Genomic DNA, 19,924 nt, shown 5'->3' on the forward strand with positions numbered 1-19,924 from the left:
TGTAATTTTCTTTATTAGCCTTGAATTCTGAAATTTGTGGAATTTGAAGTTGACAAGCTGCATTAGCTTTAGATCCTAACCATGAACAAAATTTAATGAGTTTATTTTTTACTGTCTTCTCAGTAATATATTCTACCCAATTCAATTTGTAAGAAGTCGGTAATTTATTCAGAAGTTCTTGTAATAGCAAAGGATTACATAAGTGTTCAGGTAATACTAAATGGTAGCAGTTAGGTATTAATGACATGTATTAGTTAGGCCAATAGGTAACTTGGTTAACGAAACTCGCGTCAAGAGACCGTAATTTTCTTTTGGTGTTGGGAAAGTATTTTCAGTAGATCCATTTCACGCCAGAGGTTTCAATACTAACTATAAAAACTGAGTTTTATGTAGAAATCTACATGAAATTCTGATCACATAATCTGCAAGTAGGGTAACAGAAATATCATTTCTAACATTCTGCATCAATAAAACAACTTCCTAAAAGATCCGCACAACAGCTGTGATCACCTATTTTATCCTAATACGAACATACAGATAAACAACGTTTTCATAATTACCTTCATATTAGCGAAAATCTCATGTTCGGCAAGTAGCTGGCATATGCTATTCATTGATTTATGATTTCCAATATAATAATTTGATAAATTTCCGATAAGAGATGGAATATATAACATGAAAATGATAATGGTTGTTTATTTTCTTTGTACCACGTCATTATGCCCTTGGTGTGATATCATGAATACTGTCAATTACAAAACAGTGGTGAGTAACTATAGATTTTTATTCTGTTAGTTAGACACTCTCGATTATTGATATTCGGTGTAGATGAAACAATCAGCAGCATGTTTGTGTTCTTTAAAAAATGTAAGAGATTTTCAACTGCGATGTTTGTTCTGAAAATAGGGTGGTAAGTTTTCATTCTTCTCAAAAAGTATTCATTTACTTATCAATTTCTCTTTTTCCCCCTTCAAAATAGTCTCTTTCAGAAAATTATATTAACATCTGCAGGTACGTCAGTATTTATGAGAACTCAATAAAATGAAAATCCAGCATGAAAATATCGAAAATACTACCTTACGTAATTAATCGAAAATAAATAAATGTAGTAGCATATGTTCACGTATCGTTTAAATAATTTTGCATTTTTTTCACATCCTTTGAGCTGTATCACAAAAATTGATTATTAGATTGCTACCTTATTTTTTGTTGTAGATCCTACTGAATTTGCTCTTATGAAGAAACATTGACACTTGTGTCATAAAAAATTGTCTACCACTCTCGTCTAAACACGGTCTATTCGTCTGCCAATCAACAGTTCGTCTATTCAATGATTATATATTGCAAGGAAACAATGGCAGACGGTAAAACGTTGGTCAAAGTTATTAGGTTTTTTTGCAAATTAATTTTTTTTCAGTTGTATAAACACGGTTAATTCGTCTACCGTCGTCTTTACTTAATTATCATATATATTGCAAGGAAACAATGGCAGACGGTAAAATATTGGTAAAAGTTGATAATTTTTTTACAAGTTAATTGGCGTCTGCCTGTACTAAAAACATTGCCAATTTGTCTTCCCACAGTTGTGGCAGGACATTTTAATTATGTACCTTTATTACATTCAAGAGGCAGACGTTAAAAACTGGTTCAGAAACACTGTGAAAAAATTGTTAATTAACTAATGTATATATATATATATATATATATATATATATATATATATATATATATATATATATATATATATATATATATATATAATCTTGAACCCTTTTACCCTCAGGGTGTCGGGTTATCATTTTATTGTTGCTTTATGAACTTTTTCCATTCCTTTCTATCTCTAGTCAGTGTCTTTACTTCGTTCCATTGTTTATTTCTTCCTGGTAGAATCTTTCCTATCATGTCGTTCCAGGTTTTTTCAGGTCTTCCTGTTCTTCTCTTGTTTTGTGTTTTCGCTTCATAGATTTGTTTGACAGGTCTATTGTTTGGCATTCTCTGTATGTGTCCCCACCTTCATAATTGTTTTTGTTCTATAAATGAAATAATGTCTTCTATGTCTAGTTCTTCTCTTATTCGTGTATTTCTTATCTTATCTCTCCTTGTCACTCCTATAATTCTCCTCAGGTATTTCATTTCTGTTGCTTGTATTCTACTTTTGATTTTTTTTTGTTAATATCCAAAATTCACATCCATATGTTAATACTGGCCTATATATTGTTTTGAATATTTGTAGTTTTGTCTGTCTTGAAATTTCTCTTTTATTGATGAAGTTCTTATTCATTGTATAGTACAATTTTATGGTTTTCTCGATTCTGTTGTTAATTTCTGCTTCTTGTCTTCCTTTTTCGTCTATTGTTACGCCTTGATATTTGAAATCTTCTACTTGTTCTATTTTTTTATCGTCTATCATTATATTTATTTCTTCGCCTCCTATGGTCATCACCTTGGTTTTATCTTTGTTTATTCTCATTTGTTTTCTCTTCAGTGTTTCATTCCATATTTTTATATCATGTTGTAATCGTTCTTCATTTTCAGCTATCAGTATTTTGTCATCGGCAAATGCTCCCTCAGCTATCTCTACTCTTTGCATATTTTTGAATCCAATGCACATTTTTTTGCTATTTTATCATATTCCTTGATGATGTCGTCCATGAAAATGTTAAAAAGCATTGGGCTCAATGATCCACCTTGTCTCAAACCCTCTTTTGTTTTGAAACCTTCTGATTTCATGTTGTTCTTGATAACATAATTTCTATTATTTCTTTATATATTTTTAATCATATTTATGGTTTTTTCATCGATATTTCTTTTTTTCAGACTCTCCCATAATTCTGTTCTTGGTACCTTGTCGAAAGCTTTTTCTAGGTCTATGAATGCCAAATATATATTTTGGTTTTCTGATCTTCTCTTTTCTATTATTTGTTTTATTGTGAAGATGTGGTCTTGTGTGCTTCTTCCGGGCCTGAACCCACTTCGTGGTTCTGAGGGTTGTGACTCTATTTTATTCCTGAGTTTGTTGTTAATTATTCTTTCTATTATTTTTGTTATGGTATTCAGTAGCGTAATCCCTCTATAATTATTGCAATTTTTGTAGTCTCCTTTTTTATGTATCGATGTTATTAGAGCTGTTCCCCATTCCTCTAATATAGTTATTTTTTTTCCATGCCTTATTGATTATTTCTAGTAGGCTCTTTCTTCCAGTTTCTCCTGAGTTTTTCATCATTTCTGATGTTATTTTGTCCTCTGTTAATTAACTAATGTCTATAAATTATTGAAACACCGGCAAACCGTCTGCTTTGTGAAAGTTCGTTCATTTCATTCTACTGTTAGTGTACGCTGTGTTTGACAGACGGTAGAAAATTGACTTTAGTCGACCATTTTTTTAGTAAAATAAAAAATTCATGCCTCAGCCAAAACACCATGTAACCGTCTGCCAATTATTTTTTTGTGGTTTGCGTAACCTAGCCTACCGGTCGCATGAATGGCAGACAGTAAAATGTTGGTCAAAGAAGTCCTTTTTTTGCAAACTACAGTTAATGTTTAAGCATGTGTAACATGGGAGAAAAATTCTTTTAACATATCATACTGCTTGTGGCTGTAAATATGTCCTCTGAAAAAGGTCAAAATTTCTGTCACGAGCTCCCGGTCTATTACTATATTGTGTAACAATCCTGCACTGAAAAAAATTGGATTAAAATTACATAATCTTTACAGATTCTATGACGTAATATTCCGTATTATTGTATGTATTTCATTATCAAGCATATAAAATTATGTGTTCTTGCAAAATTACCCAAAATTTCCAGTTTTTTTCTGATTTTCACAGAAAAAAAGGAAGAATACTATTGAATTTCAATTATATTATGTAAGTTTTCTTTTCACATTGTATATATTCGTAATATCTGTATTATTCGACGATTTTTTATGTAAATTTACATGTCTAAACTGGAAACGACAGGTGTGTGAGTGCGCGCCTCCCGACAATAGCTTACGCCTCAATTAAACAACTGACGAAGCGTCGCGGACATCGCATTGAGTGTTTCGTTTTGTTTATTGTGGTATTACAACGTGGTATAACTGTAAGTATCATAGTTTTATTTACATAATTTATATAATTGCGATGTTTACTTGTATTATTTGCAATTTCCATTGTCATGATGCTAGAAGTTACGATAAACATCTTTTTATTCATAGAAATATGCCAAAGAAAATATTTGTCTGCATTGGAAAAGGTTGTGGTGCACAAATAGCAACGTACAATAAATATAAATTTCATGTATACAGAAATCATCATAAAACAGACGCTGTACGAGATATTCAGCACAAAATTTTAATGAAATGCAGGCTGAAAAATTGTCATTTTACGAAAGAGTATGATAAACCTAATTTCAATCATTTTTTGAGTCATATAAGAAATAAAGAAAATGTGTTCTGCCCTTTTTCTGATTTGTGTACAGTTTCGTATGACAATATCAATAGCTTGAGAAGTCACTATTTCAGGAAACATCGGGAACATCAATTTTTACAGACAAATAATAACGAATTCATAATTGATGGCATGGATATGTCTGACGTGCCAGCATCAGAATACCAAAATATGGAAATTGATAAAGAATCAGATAATTTCGCGATAAAATTCCTCTCTTCCCTTTATTTAACATTACAATCCAAGTTTTTTCTTACGGATAAATCATTGCAATATATCATCAATAGCTTTATCGATTTTAATGAGATTAATTTATCGTATTTAACAACCAATTTGAAAAATAATTATAAAATTGAAGATGCAGTTATACGAGAAATTCAAAATTCAAGTTTTTTAAAAATCGCACATGACAGACAGATGGGACCACTTCGAAGTGTTTTTTCGAGAAATAAATATTATAAGGAAAATTATAGATTTGTTGAACCAGTTCAAGTTCATTTAGGGTATATGGGTCAAAAAAAAGCATTTTTTTATTACATTCCAATATTGGAAACCCTCAAAGCAATGCTTTTTTGTGCAAATATTTTTGAAATATGCTTCAAAAATAAAGAATCTTCTTCAGTTCAAGTATTTTCTAGTATATTTAACGATTTGACAGATGGTTTATGTTTCAAAAATAATAGTTTTCTGAATGAATCCAATAGATTGAGAATAATTTTATATCAAGATGCATTCGAGCCCTGTAATCCCTTGGGTTCTGCAAGAAAAAAATACAAAATCGTTGCTATATATATGACGCTGGGAAATTTACCTCCATGGCATAGAACACAAGTGGAACAAATCCAATTAGTAGCACTGTGTTTTGAAAATCACATAAAATATTTTGGATTTAATTCAATTCTCAAAAATATTATAAATGACTTGAAAAAATTGGAAACAGAAGGTATCCAAGTGAAAAATGAAAATTTCAAAGGTTCGGTAATAGCTGTTGTTGGTGATAACTTGGGCAGCCATCAAATAGGAGGATTAGTTCAAAGTTTTAATTCAGAACATCCATTCTGCAGATTTTGTGAAATAAAAAAATTCAGCAAAGATTGTTTAAAATCTGGCGATCTGAGATCACCTGAATCATATAATTATGATGTTAATATGGCTAATATGTTAAATGAAGTTCATAATGGAATCAAATTCGATTCCCCTCTGAACGAATTAAAATATTTTCATGTAATGAATCCTGGATTACCCCCATGTTTAGCACACGATCTACTTGAGGGGGTTGTTCAAGTAGATTTTATGTTATGTCTTCATTATTTGGTTAAAAAACGGTTTTTTTCGTATGAATATCTGAACGAAAATATCGGCTATTTATCCTTTCACATGAAATCTAAAGAAAGTTATCCTTTCATTAAAAAAAAAGATAAGAAGCTAACTGGTAACGCATCTCAGAACTTATGGCTACTGAATGTAATTCCGTTTGTACTTCTTGAGAAAATAACGCAATTTAACAAGACAAGTTGCTGGCAACTGATTTTAAAATTGAGGAAAATTATAAATATAATTTTATCGTTCAGAATATCTGTAGAGCAAGTAGCTTATCTTAGAATATTAATATTTGAGTATTTGGAAGAACGGTTATCATTATTTCCGAATGAAAAACTTAAACCAAAGCATCATTTTCTGAGTCATTATCCATATTTAATCAGAATGTTTGGACCACTACGACATATGTGGACCCTCAGATTTGAAAGTAAGCATAAATATTTCAAAAATATAATAAAACATTGCCAAAATTTCAAAAATATACTTATGTCATTGACTTGAAAACATCAGTATCTACAATCTCTGAATTACAGTCAAAACTCGAATATTTTATTCAGGAATTGTGCTGAATGTAGCAATTTGGATCTGTTTGTAATTGACGCATTCTCAAATAATATACAAGAAATCATTCGGAGAGATCCCGGTTCTGAAATATATAAATTTACTTCTCAAGAAATAAAACTTCGTAATATTACTTACAAGAAAGGAATGGTTTTATGTTACAAAAATACTTGCGATGGATATAAATTGATTGAAATACATTTTATGTTACTAAATAAGACACTTGAAAAGGTATTATTCATTGGCAACCTGAAGAATGTATATTTTGATCATGATTACGGTTTATATGTTGAATATGACCACGACGAAATGCAATTAACCTCTTGTTTTTATGATGATCTTATTTTAAGTGAAATAGTACTAGTAATGAAAAAATCTCAGAAGAATTGGTATTATTTTACTTCAGCACCTCTGGAAGGATACCCAAACGATTACTGATAATTTTTATACCTATGTTGACAATGCAAAATATCTCGGTGGTACTCGTTAACAATAACATTTTGTATATACTTTGCCTATCATTAGACAATACAAAATTTCATTTGATTTTTCAACACTGTCCCAAATTTTCAGTAATTCCAATTTTCACTTCAATCGTTGCTTCTTTTCCCAAATGAAACCAACACTTCTTTTCTATTTACATTTTACATTTTTATATTTAAATTGACATAAAGTAGTATATACCAAGGTTTTGTTTGTATCAAGTAGAATTGCTGAAAATTTGTGCATAATTATAAATATTTTTTTTATTCAATCATATTTTATTACATAGATAAAAAAGAATATTCAATCTCGCAAAAATTTTTATTGCAGATGTCTCTTATATTTCTCAAAGTTTGGGACGTCACCAGGAAGAAAAAAAGTCTGGTATATTTAAATGAAGATGAAGAGGATTTACTAGAGAGAACTATTATGAAAGGTGTTTTTTGTTTTATATTTTTCCATACGAAATAACTACATAATTACAAAACTTCATTGAAAATCGTATCTATAGGTACTAATAAATTAATTCTAATTGATCATGACATGAAGAAATTACACTTTTTACAAAAATATGTTTTCCAAAATATGAACACCATGGTAATAATCTACTTTTCAAAGAAAAAGCGAAATTTTGGGGTGTTCTGATTCTTGAATATTTCATTCCAGTTTCCCAGAAGCTTGATATCAATGGATCGAGTTTGGTACTTGAAAGAGATGGAACACCTGTAGACGAAAATATAATTCTCAAGCATTTCAAGAATGAAATATTTATTTTATTAGAACCCTCTCAGCAATGGCAAGAAGATGTTTGTCTTTCTAACATTACCAATATATCAGGAACATCGACGACCACCCTTATAGATTCAGTCACTAATGGGAGTTGTTTACAAGCTTCGAACGACTCTGTTTTGAACAACACGTTATTGATTGCCGATATTTGTCCTGAGGAGAATTTTCAGGAAAATTTGAATGCAGAAAGTGTCAGTAATCTAAATACCACTCATCAGTTCGATTGTAACCAAAACTTTATGTGGAAGACATTCCAAATTCCATGGGAACAATTTTCAAAGCCAATGATCGAATCTTGTGAAAGGGGTGAAAGGGATAAACAAGTTATAAATTACATAATTCATACAGTTGTTAATAATATGAGAGTAATCAAAAAAATCATTCCTTCTTCAGCTATAAAGATTATAACCAAAAAAATTATTGATAAATATCCCGAAACTTTTCGAGACATTGACGAAGATAATGTAGTTATAGGTGATGGTTCTTATTCTGTATTCAAAAAATTACAGGATAGAAACAATTATCTAAACAGACCTCATATCACAAAACGTACAGCAAGTATGAGTAATCCGATGGCGAATAAAAAACAAAGATTATTCCAGAGAGCTGGCTGTTCACACTGGGATCCTCCATTACCTGATGGTGAAAATGTTAGTACTAATGGAAAGATGTCGGAAGATAATCCAGACTTGTTGGAAACGCTCCATGAAACCTTTCCACAGCAAAGAGATTTTCTCAATAGACACCCATCCCGTGAAACCATCCAACAGGAGTGGCCCATTTTATTTTCCAAAAGTGGGGCCTTAATTCACTTCCATAAATTGACTAATTCGGACTTAACACAACTAGGAAAAAAAGCTGCTGAAAAACTTGACAAATTCCTCAAATTACATACCCCTGAGGAAAATAATGAAACAAGTGAATACGAATTACTGACGATTATTAAAATTTTGGCAAGATACTTTAAGGAAAATCTTGAGTCAATATATATGGAAATAGATGTAAGTTAACATTTCACAATAAATTTTTCTTGTAATCCAATATGTCGATTTGTTCACAGAATATTCCAAACTCCGAAGATCTGCAGCTTGAACCTCTTATTATGAAAATTGGTGAGTTATATCATAATTATCATCTAGAATCTTAAAATCGACATCGAATTTGACAGTTTTTGATAAAAACATGATGATTTGTATTCTTGTTAATTTATTCAGATAGGGCACATGAATACCTTGAATAATAACTCCACCTAAAAGTTGAACATTTGATTTTCTAAATATATTTCACAAACTTAGTATCAGCAATGTCCTCATTGTTTCAGGGACTGAAGAAAACAACTTTTTTGTATATTACGAAAAAGGAGCAATAAATCAAAAAGGATTCAGCACTTTCAATGAGGCATTCCAAATAGCCTTTTCTCTTTATTTCAATTTGAATTTGAAGTACCCTAGTAATATTTCCTTAACCATGGAATTCGTGCAAAGATATTTTTTAAAAATACATCCAGACTCAGGAACAAAATCCAGATCAGTTGGCTTGAAGAGAGTAATAAACCTAATGAACAAAATGAAAAAAATGTAAAATATTCAACAAACATATTATTTAAGTAATGTTCTTTTTACTTACTTTTTGATGTCCTGTTCACTCAAAGTATTTTCACAATTATTGTAAAATACAAATTTTTATTTCATTTTTTGTCAAAGTGACCGTCATGAATGAAAACATTGTTGAGTTTTGTTATATCACTAAATTTATTATTAAACTATATACAGCATGATGATTTTCAATTACCTCAACCTCAGAGTAGTTTATTATTAAATATATAGTTAACAATGCCAGGAAACATCATAGTAGTACCAATGTGCAAGTGTTGTCTAGTGGAACATACAAGAGAAGAAAAATAAGGTAAAAGTAAAGGCTTCAATGTTCAATTCAGAAGGGAGAAGTAATATTACACATAAAACTGAAATTTACTTATGAAATTTAAACATTTACAATGTAGTTTCACATATTTTCATCCTCCAATATGAAATTTCATTAGTAAATTTACGTTTGTTGTGTAAATCCACACAGTAAAATTCATACATCATTGAAATTTCATTAGTTAATTTAAGTTTGTTGTGTAATTCCACACAGTCAAATTCATACATCATTGAAATTTCATTACGATAATTACATACAACCTTACGTAGTCTTAATGTTCGTATTACGAATTTAATGCGTATATATACAGAAATTATTATGTAATGAATTTTACATCAAATGTGTATTATTCCAATTCGAGGACAAAAATACATAATATAACGTTGGCAACTAATTGCCAACGTTTTTTTATGTGTTTTTACATTTTTCTTTTTACAGTGTGTGAATGATATCTGATTCGATTACATCACAAATGTTTGGAATACAAACGGGATAGAGAAAAGTGTTTTCCGAATAATTCAGCGTTCATATAAAAGTATTTGTTTCGAAAGTATTTGTCTTTCGTGGAACTCAATGTTTATATGAAAATAGCTGTTTCGAGAGGGCTTTTTTTTCCAGTTTGTATGTGAAAGTTACTTCCATACTATATCTGTATCTGAAGAGTAGGGAGGGTGAGTGTAGGCCCATAGCACTTAGGCCACATATGACCTATTGAACATCCTCCCGAGAAGTTGTCCTCCTAGGTCATCGCCCATTCTGTCCTTCCCAGGAAGGTGGACAGGTCACTAGGGGACATCTCCTTTATATCGGCAGGTGTAGGCTAAGACTCGCCGAATACACACTCTCTTATTGACGATAACTCCGGATACTCGCATAAGAAATGCCTGAGAGTTTCATCTTTCTGTTCACATATCCTGCATACAGGTGTGTCCACTAGCCCCATAATATAGTGGTGTTTCCTTAGTTGATAGTGGCTAGTCAGAAATCCTACTGCTAAGCGTAGGTTTTCCTTGATCATCGCCAGATATTTCTTCGGTGCCAGCTTCCCAGGGTCGCCCAGAGTTATCATGGAAAGCTGCATCGTTTGATTTAATCCCATCTCTTTAGGGATTGAGCATGGGTGTGACATTTGGCTAGTTCCGCAATTTTCGAAGTCATCAAGCCGTAAGTGTCACTGGGCCCTAAAATTCTCAGTCCTGCCACTTTCTTGGCTAAAGTGTCGGCAATGTGATTACCTACTAAGGCTTGTCTACTATCAGTGCAGATTGTTATGTTTTTGCCAGAAATTCCATTCCTGATTGTTATTCCTTTTGTGGCGATTGAGATACCAGCTAGTTCTGCTTGAACAACGCTGGTATTTTTTTTCATTCCCTACTCAATCCTTAGGCTTAGTGATCTGGAGTAAACTCCACATCCTGAGCCTTCTTTGGTTTTTGAGCCGACTGTATATATGCGTATTGCATTTGTAGCATCATGTCTCTGTGTTTTTCAAAACATGGTTGAAAACATTTCCGTTAACTTCCAGGCATTTATGTACTCTCTTTATCAAGTTGTCATTTACAGCAGGGCTGATTTCATCGGCATCAACTCATTGTTTCAATCAGTTTGGTGTTGATTTTTTTTGCAATCTACATTTAATCAGGTTCCTTAAAGATCGAAATATTTCACTAACATCACTTCTATTCGTCGAATACATTTTTATCAATATTGAGATTTATAGATGTATTCATATTTTTGTTCTGTTTTCAGGAACATTTACCGGTATTCACCAATGATTCCTTACACGTAGTTCCAGAAGAGACACGAGAATTCTTTTATTGGCTCATTTTAATAATAGCAGTGTCAGCTGTTATTGGAAATGCGTTAGCTATACGATCAATTATCAAAAGGTATTTGTTGGTAGCAAAAATTGTACGTTCAGTCACTGAAATTGTTGTAATTCACAGTTATTCGTATCACTTATTCTGTGGTGAAATAACGTATTTGATTCAAATGAAATGTCTTTGACATTTCATTTGACAATTTTTGAATCGTAAAAATTATGAGAGGGATTGTGAGTATTATCTTGTTTCAAAAGTTTTGTCCGTTCAAATCTCATGTGTTTTGGTAGCTCCATATCTCAATGAACCTATTCTACTCTGTCGTGATATACAGTACCTTCATTTCAAAACTTCCCACCCCTAGTACTTCGTTTAGCAGAGAGAATTTGCCTCAGGCAAAAAACAAGTCAATTTAGATATCGAGGGGGAAATTTAAAACCAGTGCAAATGGTATTTTAGGTTTAACCCCTTTACCCCTAGCTACCCCCACTTGATAATTTTAAATGGCACCCCCTATCTTGTAACACATCATTTTAAAGATCTTAAAAAGCCTCACTCAACCCCGTTTAGAAAACTGAAATTGGTTGATCCGTTCTCGTGAAATAGGGCAAAAAGAACATTAATTGTAACAAAAAGCAGAAATTTATGGAACTGCTACCACTGACTCAATAACGGTATGTTTATGTCTCTTTTTCACACAAATTTTTTTGGTTTTGCTGAAAGTAAGGGCAAACAGTTGCTTTTTGGCGTCAGTTACAAATAAATTGTGAAAACATTTATCAGAATTAGTTATTCCTGATTTTAAACTTTGTCAAGTGGTGTCAGTTGCACTGACAGTAATACAAATCGTAATGGTGTACACTTTACAAGAAAGAACTAAAGTGCTGAAGATAGGTGTGCTCGTAGGACAGCCCGGGTTTTTAATGAAAAGCATGCAGGCCAAAATGTGAGTCACCGATATGTTCTAGACCTTGTTCAAAAATTTGAAGAGACCGGTTCTGTGTGCAACAAAGCAGTAAAGCAGCCGAGAGTTTTTACGGAAGCCGCAGAGATTGAGAATTTAGGCCAATTCGTCGTTGAGCCTACTACTTCAATTTCGAAAGTCGCTAAGTTAATAAATATTTCAGTTGGTTCTATACACAAAGTTTTAAAACTAAACAAGTTATTTCCTTACAAAATGAGTATTCTTCAGCAACTCAGTGAGGATGACTATGATAGGAGAATTGAATTTTGTGAAATGATGACTGCGAGAATTCAAAATGACCCGAATTTAATAAAAAATATTTGCTTCCGTGATGAATCAACTTTTTTCTTAATGGCTTTGTAATTATGCATAACTGTAGATACTGGGAAAATTAAAATTCAAACTTGTTTCGAGAGGATCATACGCAATATCTACAAAAAATAAACGTCTGGGCTGGAATTCTGGGATACGAAATAATTGGCCATATTTTTATTGAAGAAAATTTAACTGGTGAATTGTATTTGAACTTATTGGAAAATGTAATCGATACACTCATAACACAGCCTCAGAACGCCAAGTTGATGAAGAACCCGCTCTTGGATGAATAAAATTTACATTTTCAACAGGACGGCGCACCGTCACACTACGCATTGAATGTCCGACAGTGGCTCGCTCAACGATATCCTGACAAATGGATTGGCAGAAGTGGCGCTCTGGAATGGCCGGAGAGATCTCCGGATTTAACGCCATTGGATTCCTTACTCTGGGGTTATTTGAAGACAATGGTGTACAAACCTCCCCTGCAGGACATTCAGGATCTAAGACACAGGATTACTGACACATGCAGACAAATTAATAACGAAACATTTACAAAAGTCTGACAGGAATTCGAGAATAGATTGTACTTTTGCTTAGCTGCCAATGGTGAATATTTTGAAAACCTAATGAAGTAAGGTACATTGCAATAGCTATTGTTTTATTTTTTATTATAATTAATTTTCTTTTTGCCCTATTTTATGAGAACGGATCAACCAATTTCAGTTTTCTAAACGGGGTTGAGTGAGAATTTTTAATGATGTGTTATAAGATAGTGGGTGCCATTTAAAATTATTAAGTGTGGGTAGCTAGGGGTAAGAGGGTTAAACCTAAAATACCTCTGGCACTGGTTTTGAATTTCCCCTTCGATATCTAAATTGACGTTTTTTTGCCTGCGGCAAATTCCCCCTTCTAAACGAAGTACTAGAAGTGGGAAGTTTTGAAATGAAGGCACTGTATACTGATCAATAGTTCATTCTTTCCAAATGGCAATTTATTGCCTCTATACAGTGTGCAAAAGCCATATGGAATAAATTCAATATTTGGGTTTCTGAACACATTAAAAAAAAAACCTAAACACCTCAAATGAAAATTATAATTTGACATTCCTTAACGTAAAAATGTCATCCCTACCTTCAACCCCCTTCGAATGACAGGTACAACCCCCTATTTTGTAATGGGAAGTATAGGTTTGTGATATATCGTTTGGAAGGTCTCTTTATTCTCTTTTCAAAAATGTTATGGTTCTCAAGTTCATTGCAACAGTCAAGATAAAATATATTTAAATTATGTGGTTACCGAAATTCGATAAAATACACTCAAAAACTAAACGTAATGGAATCTGGAATACGCAAAAAAAATATGGATGTTTACGAAGTAGATGATCGAAATGTTTACCGCGAATGTCTTGGCAATATCCTAATCTCAAAGAAAACCGTCTTCTAACATTATTTTAACATATCAGGCCTGACCGACCTAATCGCAAGAGTTATTCGTTCCTTTAACATTGCTCTTCACACATCCCCCATAAAAAGAAATCTAATGATGATAGATCAGGTGATCGAGTTGGCCATTCAATCGATCTTTGCCTCCTTATCAACCGATTGGGAAATGTTGTATCGAGGTATTGCCAGACATTACTTTGGTGGTGCTCCACCCTGTTGAAACCATATCGTATTCACTGGAACTTGAAGGTTTCTTGGATCAGGATACAAATTTGCTAACCTTGGAATGACACCATTTTGAAGTGGTTAGTGTCGAATATTTATCGCCATTCAAGTTGCTCTCGATGAAAAAAGGACCAATGATATGGTTTCCTACAATCCCTGCCCAAACATTAACCTTCTGAGGGTATTGCGTATGTTCTTCTCTCATCCAGTAAGGATTATCCGTTGACCAGTTGCGGCAAATTTGACGATTAGCATGACCGTTACGAGATAAAGTACACTCATCAGAAAACATAACGTCTTCTATTTGGATAATATTAAAATCGTCTTCCATGAGCTCCTGAGTAGGTATCATTTCATAGGGATGCATTTTATTTTCTTTCAGTATGTTTACTATCGATGTACGGCTAACATTGAATGTAATGGATGCCTGTCTACTCGATGTATGTAGGTTCTCCTCAAACTCAAGCATCACATATAATTTAAGTTCATCACATGACCAAGCTCGCGAAAGTGCTTCTCTATTTTGCTTATTGTTCCTTGAGATATAGGCGGTGAATTAGGAAATTTCTCATGAAATAGGCGAGTTATTCCCTGTTGTGTCCAGGTTTTATCTCCTTAACCAAAAATTTGTAAAACTGTTATGTTATGCATTTCCGTTAATCCAACCATTTGTCAGACTTGAAATTAACAAATTCTAAACTTGAATTAAAATACTGGCAACTAATTTTGTAACATTCAAAACAAGTTTACAGGGCGTTTTAAACTAACGTTGTCACCAAAATTATTCACAGTTTCTTAAAGTATACCATCTAAAAAGAACATTGCTATTGTTTTTGTCTACTTTCTCATTATCAGTACCTCAACATGAAATAAGTTTTGAGTATATTGCAATGAGTTTTGAGTGTATTTTATAGATTTTCGGTAACCACATAATTTTTATTCATTTTATTTCAATTGTTGCAATAAACTTGAAAGCGATAACATTTTTGAATAGGGAATGAAGAGATATTTCAAACGATATATCACAAACATATATTTCCCATTCCCAAATTCAAATTTGTAGTGTTTCGAGATTTTGTTAAAATATGTACCGTAACCGAAATAATGAAATTATTTCATTTGGCTTTTACAGACTATATATAATGTCATTAAGTGATTTTTGGCGAATTTTTTTCTACGAACTTGAATTCGGGTTGCCGAAACAGCTCGAAAAATTAGCCAGGTATTTGGCAATGATAATGTTAATGAAAGCATTGTTCGACGTTGATTTGTGAAATTTCGTTACGGAGATTTCAGCCTTGAAGATGAGCCACGGAGTGATCGACGTGCAGTAATCCAGGACAAGGATTTGAGGAGCCTGGTGGAGACTGGCCCGTCACAAACGATAAGATGATGTAAGAACTAGTCGTTAGCACCCATATGGTTTTTGACGGTCAAAGGTCAAAAAGCTCGATAAGTGTCACCAGAATTGTCACCAGATTTGTCTACAGAAATAGTCAACCAAAATGATCCTTTTTTGGATCGGATCGTCAACTGTGATGAATAGTGAATTCTCTATAACGTTCAGGACAGTGATTGGAAACCGATCAGTCACCCGAGCACTTCTCCACAGTCATCGTCTGGTGTGATTCACTATAACTTTCTTCATCTCTGCTAAACCATCCCAACAGAGTCCTTTTGTGAGAAAATCTACGAAATGTACCGGAAAATGCATCAGCAGCAGCTGACATTGGTCATGCCTGGGTTTTTGTGTCAATTGAACCCCAATTCGAAATCACTTGTAGATCCTCATTAAATTATGCAACCTCTCGCTGCCGGTGAAGATGTGCCTCTGTAAGCGATGTCCTGGAATCCAAATGAAATAACGAGACAAGTGTGCTGTCGTCAGCAAAGCAATATATTGGATTCTTGGTTTTTTCCAATAAGTCGTTGATATACAATAAAAAGAGGGATGGAGACAATACGGATCCCTGTGAAACATCAGCGTTGATGGTGAAAGTATTCGAAAGATATCCATCGGCCACTTGCAGGAAATGTTCTTTCAAGAAGCTGAAAAGCCATACAAAAAAATGATCCGACAAGTCATAGCATTGAATATTACTGGAGTTTTTTCCTAACACCAAATCGTTATTTTTACACCTCGACACGTGTTTCGATCACCAAGTGATCATCTTCAAGAAGAAGATAAAACAGTTTTGTCTTCCTCTTGAAGATGATCACTTGGTGATCGAAACACATGTTGAGGTGTAAAAATAACGATTTGGTGTTGGGAAAAATCTCCAGTAATATTCATTACTACACCAAAGGTTCCAAACATTACATCATAAGTATATAGCATTGAAGTTTGGCCATCAAACCCTCATTCCACACATGGTCAAAGGCCTTAGAAATATAAAGCCCAACAGCTCTTTAGTCTCCACGTTTCTCGATTGCGTTATTCCAAATATGGGTGACATACGGTAGAAGGTCGTCTGTTGATCTTTGTTTGCAAAAGTCATATTGATGATCGCTCAAGATGTTGAAGCCTTCCTAATACTTGAGGATATGGTGGTTTACGACTTTCTCAATGATTTTTGATATCAATGATAGCGAAGCGACTGGTCTATAGTTATTTGGAAGATTTTTTGCCCTTTTTGGGAATAGGCTGAATGCAAGCAATTTTCCAACAAGAAGGAAAAATCCCTTTCTTGTAAGACAGGTTGAAAAGTCTGCAAAATACTGGTGCGAGTTCATTTGCGCACTTTTTAAGTACGATGACGGGTACTTCAACGGGCCAGACGCCATGTTTATATTGAGATCAATGTCTCCGAACCAGATATAATAATGTCAGGTCAGACAACTCCGCTTTCTGCTTCGATAAGTTTGTTGGGGGTGAAATTGACACCAATATGTCTTGGCACAATCACGTCGCTGGAATTACGAAGGCTACTTCTCAAAAGCTTGGAACACTGTTCCGAACCAGAAAACTGTACACACCTTATCAACTTTTGATGCCTTATAAAGCTCAGATCGGACCTTCTTTGAAGTGTTGTTGGAGTATGTATGAAACTCTACCCCCAAACATACCCTGAAGTTGCTGGATTCCTTCCAGAAAAAAAGCCATCCGCCTGATTGGAGACGATAACACGAAGGATGGTTGGAGATTTGTCTCTCTTCTATAGATATTTCTATAGCTACTTCAAGTGACTTGGCACATTTAATTCCACTAAGAGCGGTACATATCAGAGAAACGCGACGGACCGTGGCTGCTCATCGTTTTGAGGTTCAACTCAGTAAACCTCGAACTTCACTGTTCAAGAACTCTTTGTGTTTTGTCCTTGAAAAAAACAATGTCATCATTGCCTGCTTTGGGAATATGAGACGGCAAATTGTAATAGGGCGTTTTGGTGCCTCAGATGTGCGAAACATCATGCCACATATGAGTGCACAAACCCAAAAAAGAACCACCACAGTGCGTCAACTGCGCAGGCCCCAACCCTGCAATCAGTATAGAACTGTAGAGTGCATAGTCTACCAACAAAAGCTGAGTAAACTATAGCTGGGAAGAGAAGTCAGACGCCCCAATGAATTCACTCCAGCTCCGGCCCCACGAAACAATGCGTGGGGTGGGGGTAACCCACCCTACGCCACAAAAACCCAGGCTTCGTTGAATTTGTTGAAGGTTAAAATGGACACCAATATGGCATGGTACAATCATATCGCTGGATTCCAGCCATTCGCCTGATTGGAGACGCGAACATCACGTGCAACCTTGACAGCCTGGAACATCGGGAAACGGTTGGAGATTTGTCTCTCTTCTATACAGGGGTACGCAAAAGTCCGGAATAAAATTAATATCTTTTCAACCAGTATTTTAGGAAAAAAACGCTCAAACACGTCAGTTGATTTCAGGTTGTACGCATTTTTTGGCAATGAAATGATTTTTTTTCAACCCCTTAGCTGCAACCCTCCCCAACATTTTTTTTTAATGCAAACCTATGTCGTGTATGGGCTCATTGAAAAGCTCGTAAAAAATGGATTCTGACCATACCCTTTTTTTGTGGTTACAACGAAATGAGAAAAAACTCTTTTGAAAAGTTAAAAATACCTAACTTAGTGCTATCTACGGATGAATTAACGTAACAGATGCTGAAATTGGCCTCCACCCTCCACTTGGTAGGCTTCTGGGCGATGGTGAAACCCGTCTACGGAATTCCGAATGGCCTCAGCCGGTATGTTATGTGATTCCACTCTAATTCTGCTTTTTAGATCTTCAATATTAGCCGGCCTATTTTGATAAACCTTGTCTTTCATATATTTCCAATAAAAATAATCTAATCGTCCAATCCAGCGTCCTGCAAATATGTCATCGAGATATTCTCTGACATTAATACCAAAATGTGGGGGAGCGCCGTCCTGTTGGAACCAAAGTGTTTCAGTGGGGATATCTGGTTCTGCTTCATTGAGAAACATAACAGCTAAAGCAGGGACTAATTCAAAGCGTAAAAAGTCTAAGTAGCGTGCAGCTGTAAGGTTTCGCTCAAAAAAGTATGGCCCTAATATTCTGTTTTTGATGATGCCTGCCCATACATTCACTTTCTAAGGACGCTGCGTACGAGCTTCGCATATCCAGTGTGGGTTTTCCTGACTCCAGAATCGATAGATGTGCCTGTTAACTACTCCATGTAAATAAAAAGTAGCTTCGTCCGAAAAGAGTATGTTGAGTGGAAACCCATTATTCTCGTCACATCGCCTCATTATTTCCTCACAAAATTGCAAACGCCTGTCATAGTCATCTTCCAAGAGCTCTTGGACAAAATATACCTTATATGGGTGGTATTTTTCTGTTTTCAAAAACCTCCCAATCGTACGTCTAGACGCAGGATTGTTTTGGGCTAATGAAACCGTTGACAAATGTGGATCTTCCTGCAGAGATACGGCAATGTCCAATTTTTGATCTTCGTCTAAAACATGTGGCCGGCCACTTCTTGGCAAGTCCTTCACTGTACCATTTCTTCAAATTTGTGTAAGATCTCACTCACAGTAGCCTGGGAAATTTGATTTTTCGGATATTTTGCATTAAATAAAGTACACACCTCACTTTGACTCCGCATTCTATCCCCACATCCCAACAATATTAAAACTTCGATACGCTGCCTCTCTGACAATACCATTTATTAATAAACTAAACATCGTTTTGAGGTCAGAACACCTCGAACTTCACTGTTTTCAGATGAACTTCTTCATCTGGAGAACAGTGTTTATGTGGAATAAACTTCCTGAGAACGTTTTTCCAAATTGATTTGATTTCCAGCGATTAAAATCCAATGTGAATCGCCACTTTCGCACAGGCACCGCTCTGAGAGCACCTTGAGGATTTTCCTGAGAACCAGAAGATGTCCAATCCTGTTCCACGACAACGCTCGTCCTCACGTTTCACAAATCAGCGTCCGAATATTAAACGAATTGAGTGTCGAAGTTCTGCCTCACCCACTTCACTACATAGACCTTTCCCGAGAACACAATATACTGACTGGTTTAATGGACTTGTGTTACGTTGGCAAAAAGATATTGATACAAATGGCGCTTATTTCTACTGAATAGAAGTATTCACTGAGACATCGCAGTTCAAAGTGGATTCATAAAAACGTGCAAAACTTTTGAAACAATTAAC

The 19,924-nt window shown here is 34.3% G+C and overlaps 2 protein-coding genes across 2 annotated transcripts in view; both read left to right on the forward strand.

Annotated features, from left to right (window-relative positions):
- Positions 1–644: 644 nt before the first annotated feature.
- LOC111516145 (probable G-protein coupled receptor No18) overlaps positions 645–19,924 on the forward strand; it is a 33,114-nt gene continuing 13,834 nt past the window's right edge. Inside the window, exons 1-2 of the mRNA XM_074184739.1 lie at positions 645–765; positions 11,252–11,391. Coding sequence (XP_074040840.1) covers positions 676–765; positions 11,252–11,391 — 230 coding nt within the window. The 5' untranslated portion in view covers positions 645–675. The remainder of the gene's footprint in view (positions 766–11,251; positions 11,392–19,924) is intronic.
- Positions 4,055–9,353, forward strand: LOC141486595 (uncharacterized). The gene is made up of 5 exons (XM_074184810.1): positions 4,055–4,079; positions 7,121–7,226; positions 7,457–8,580; positions 8,640–8,691; positions 8,901–9,353. Exons 2-5 carry the CDS (start codon positions 7,121–7,123, stop codon positions 9,158–9,160), a joined length of 1,542 nt encoding a protein of 513 aa, XP_074040911.1. The 5' UTR covers positions 4,055–4,079; the 3' UTR covers positions 9,161–9,353.

Source organism: Leptinotarsa decemlineata, unplaced genomic scaffold, assembly GCF_025532065.1.
Source record: "Leptinotarsa decemlineata unplaced genomic scaffold, Ldec_3_MD MMD2_tig00026358_RagTag_RagTag, whole genome shotgun sequence".
NCBI classification, from domain to species: Eukaryota; Metazoa; Arthropoda; class Insecta; order Coleoptera; family Chrysomelidae; genus Leptinotarsa; species Leptinotarsa decemlineata.

Coding starts and splice junctions, on each gene's coding strand:
- LOC141486595 (XM_074184810.1), top strand. CDS start 7,121: ATGTCTCTTATATTTCTCAAAGTTTGGGACGTCACCAGGAAGAAAAAA. Junction 7,227..7,456: donor AGAGAGAACTATTATGAAAG/GTGTTTTTTGTT, acceptor ATTTCATTCCAG/TTTCCCAGAAGCTTGATATC. Junction 8,692..8,900: donor ACCTCTTATTATGAAAATTG/GTGAGTTATATC, acceptor TCATTGTTTCAG/GGACTGAAGAAAACAACTTT.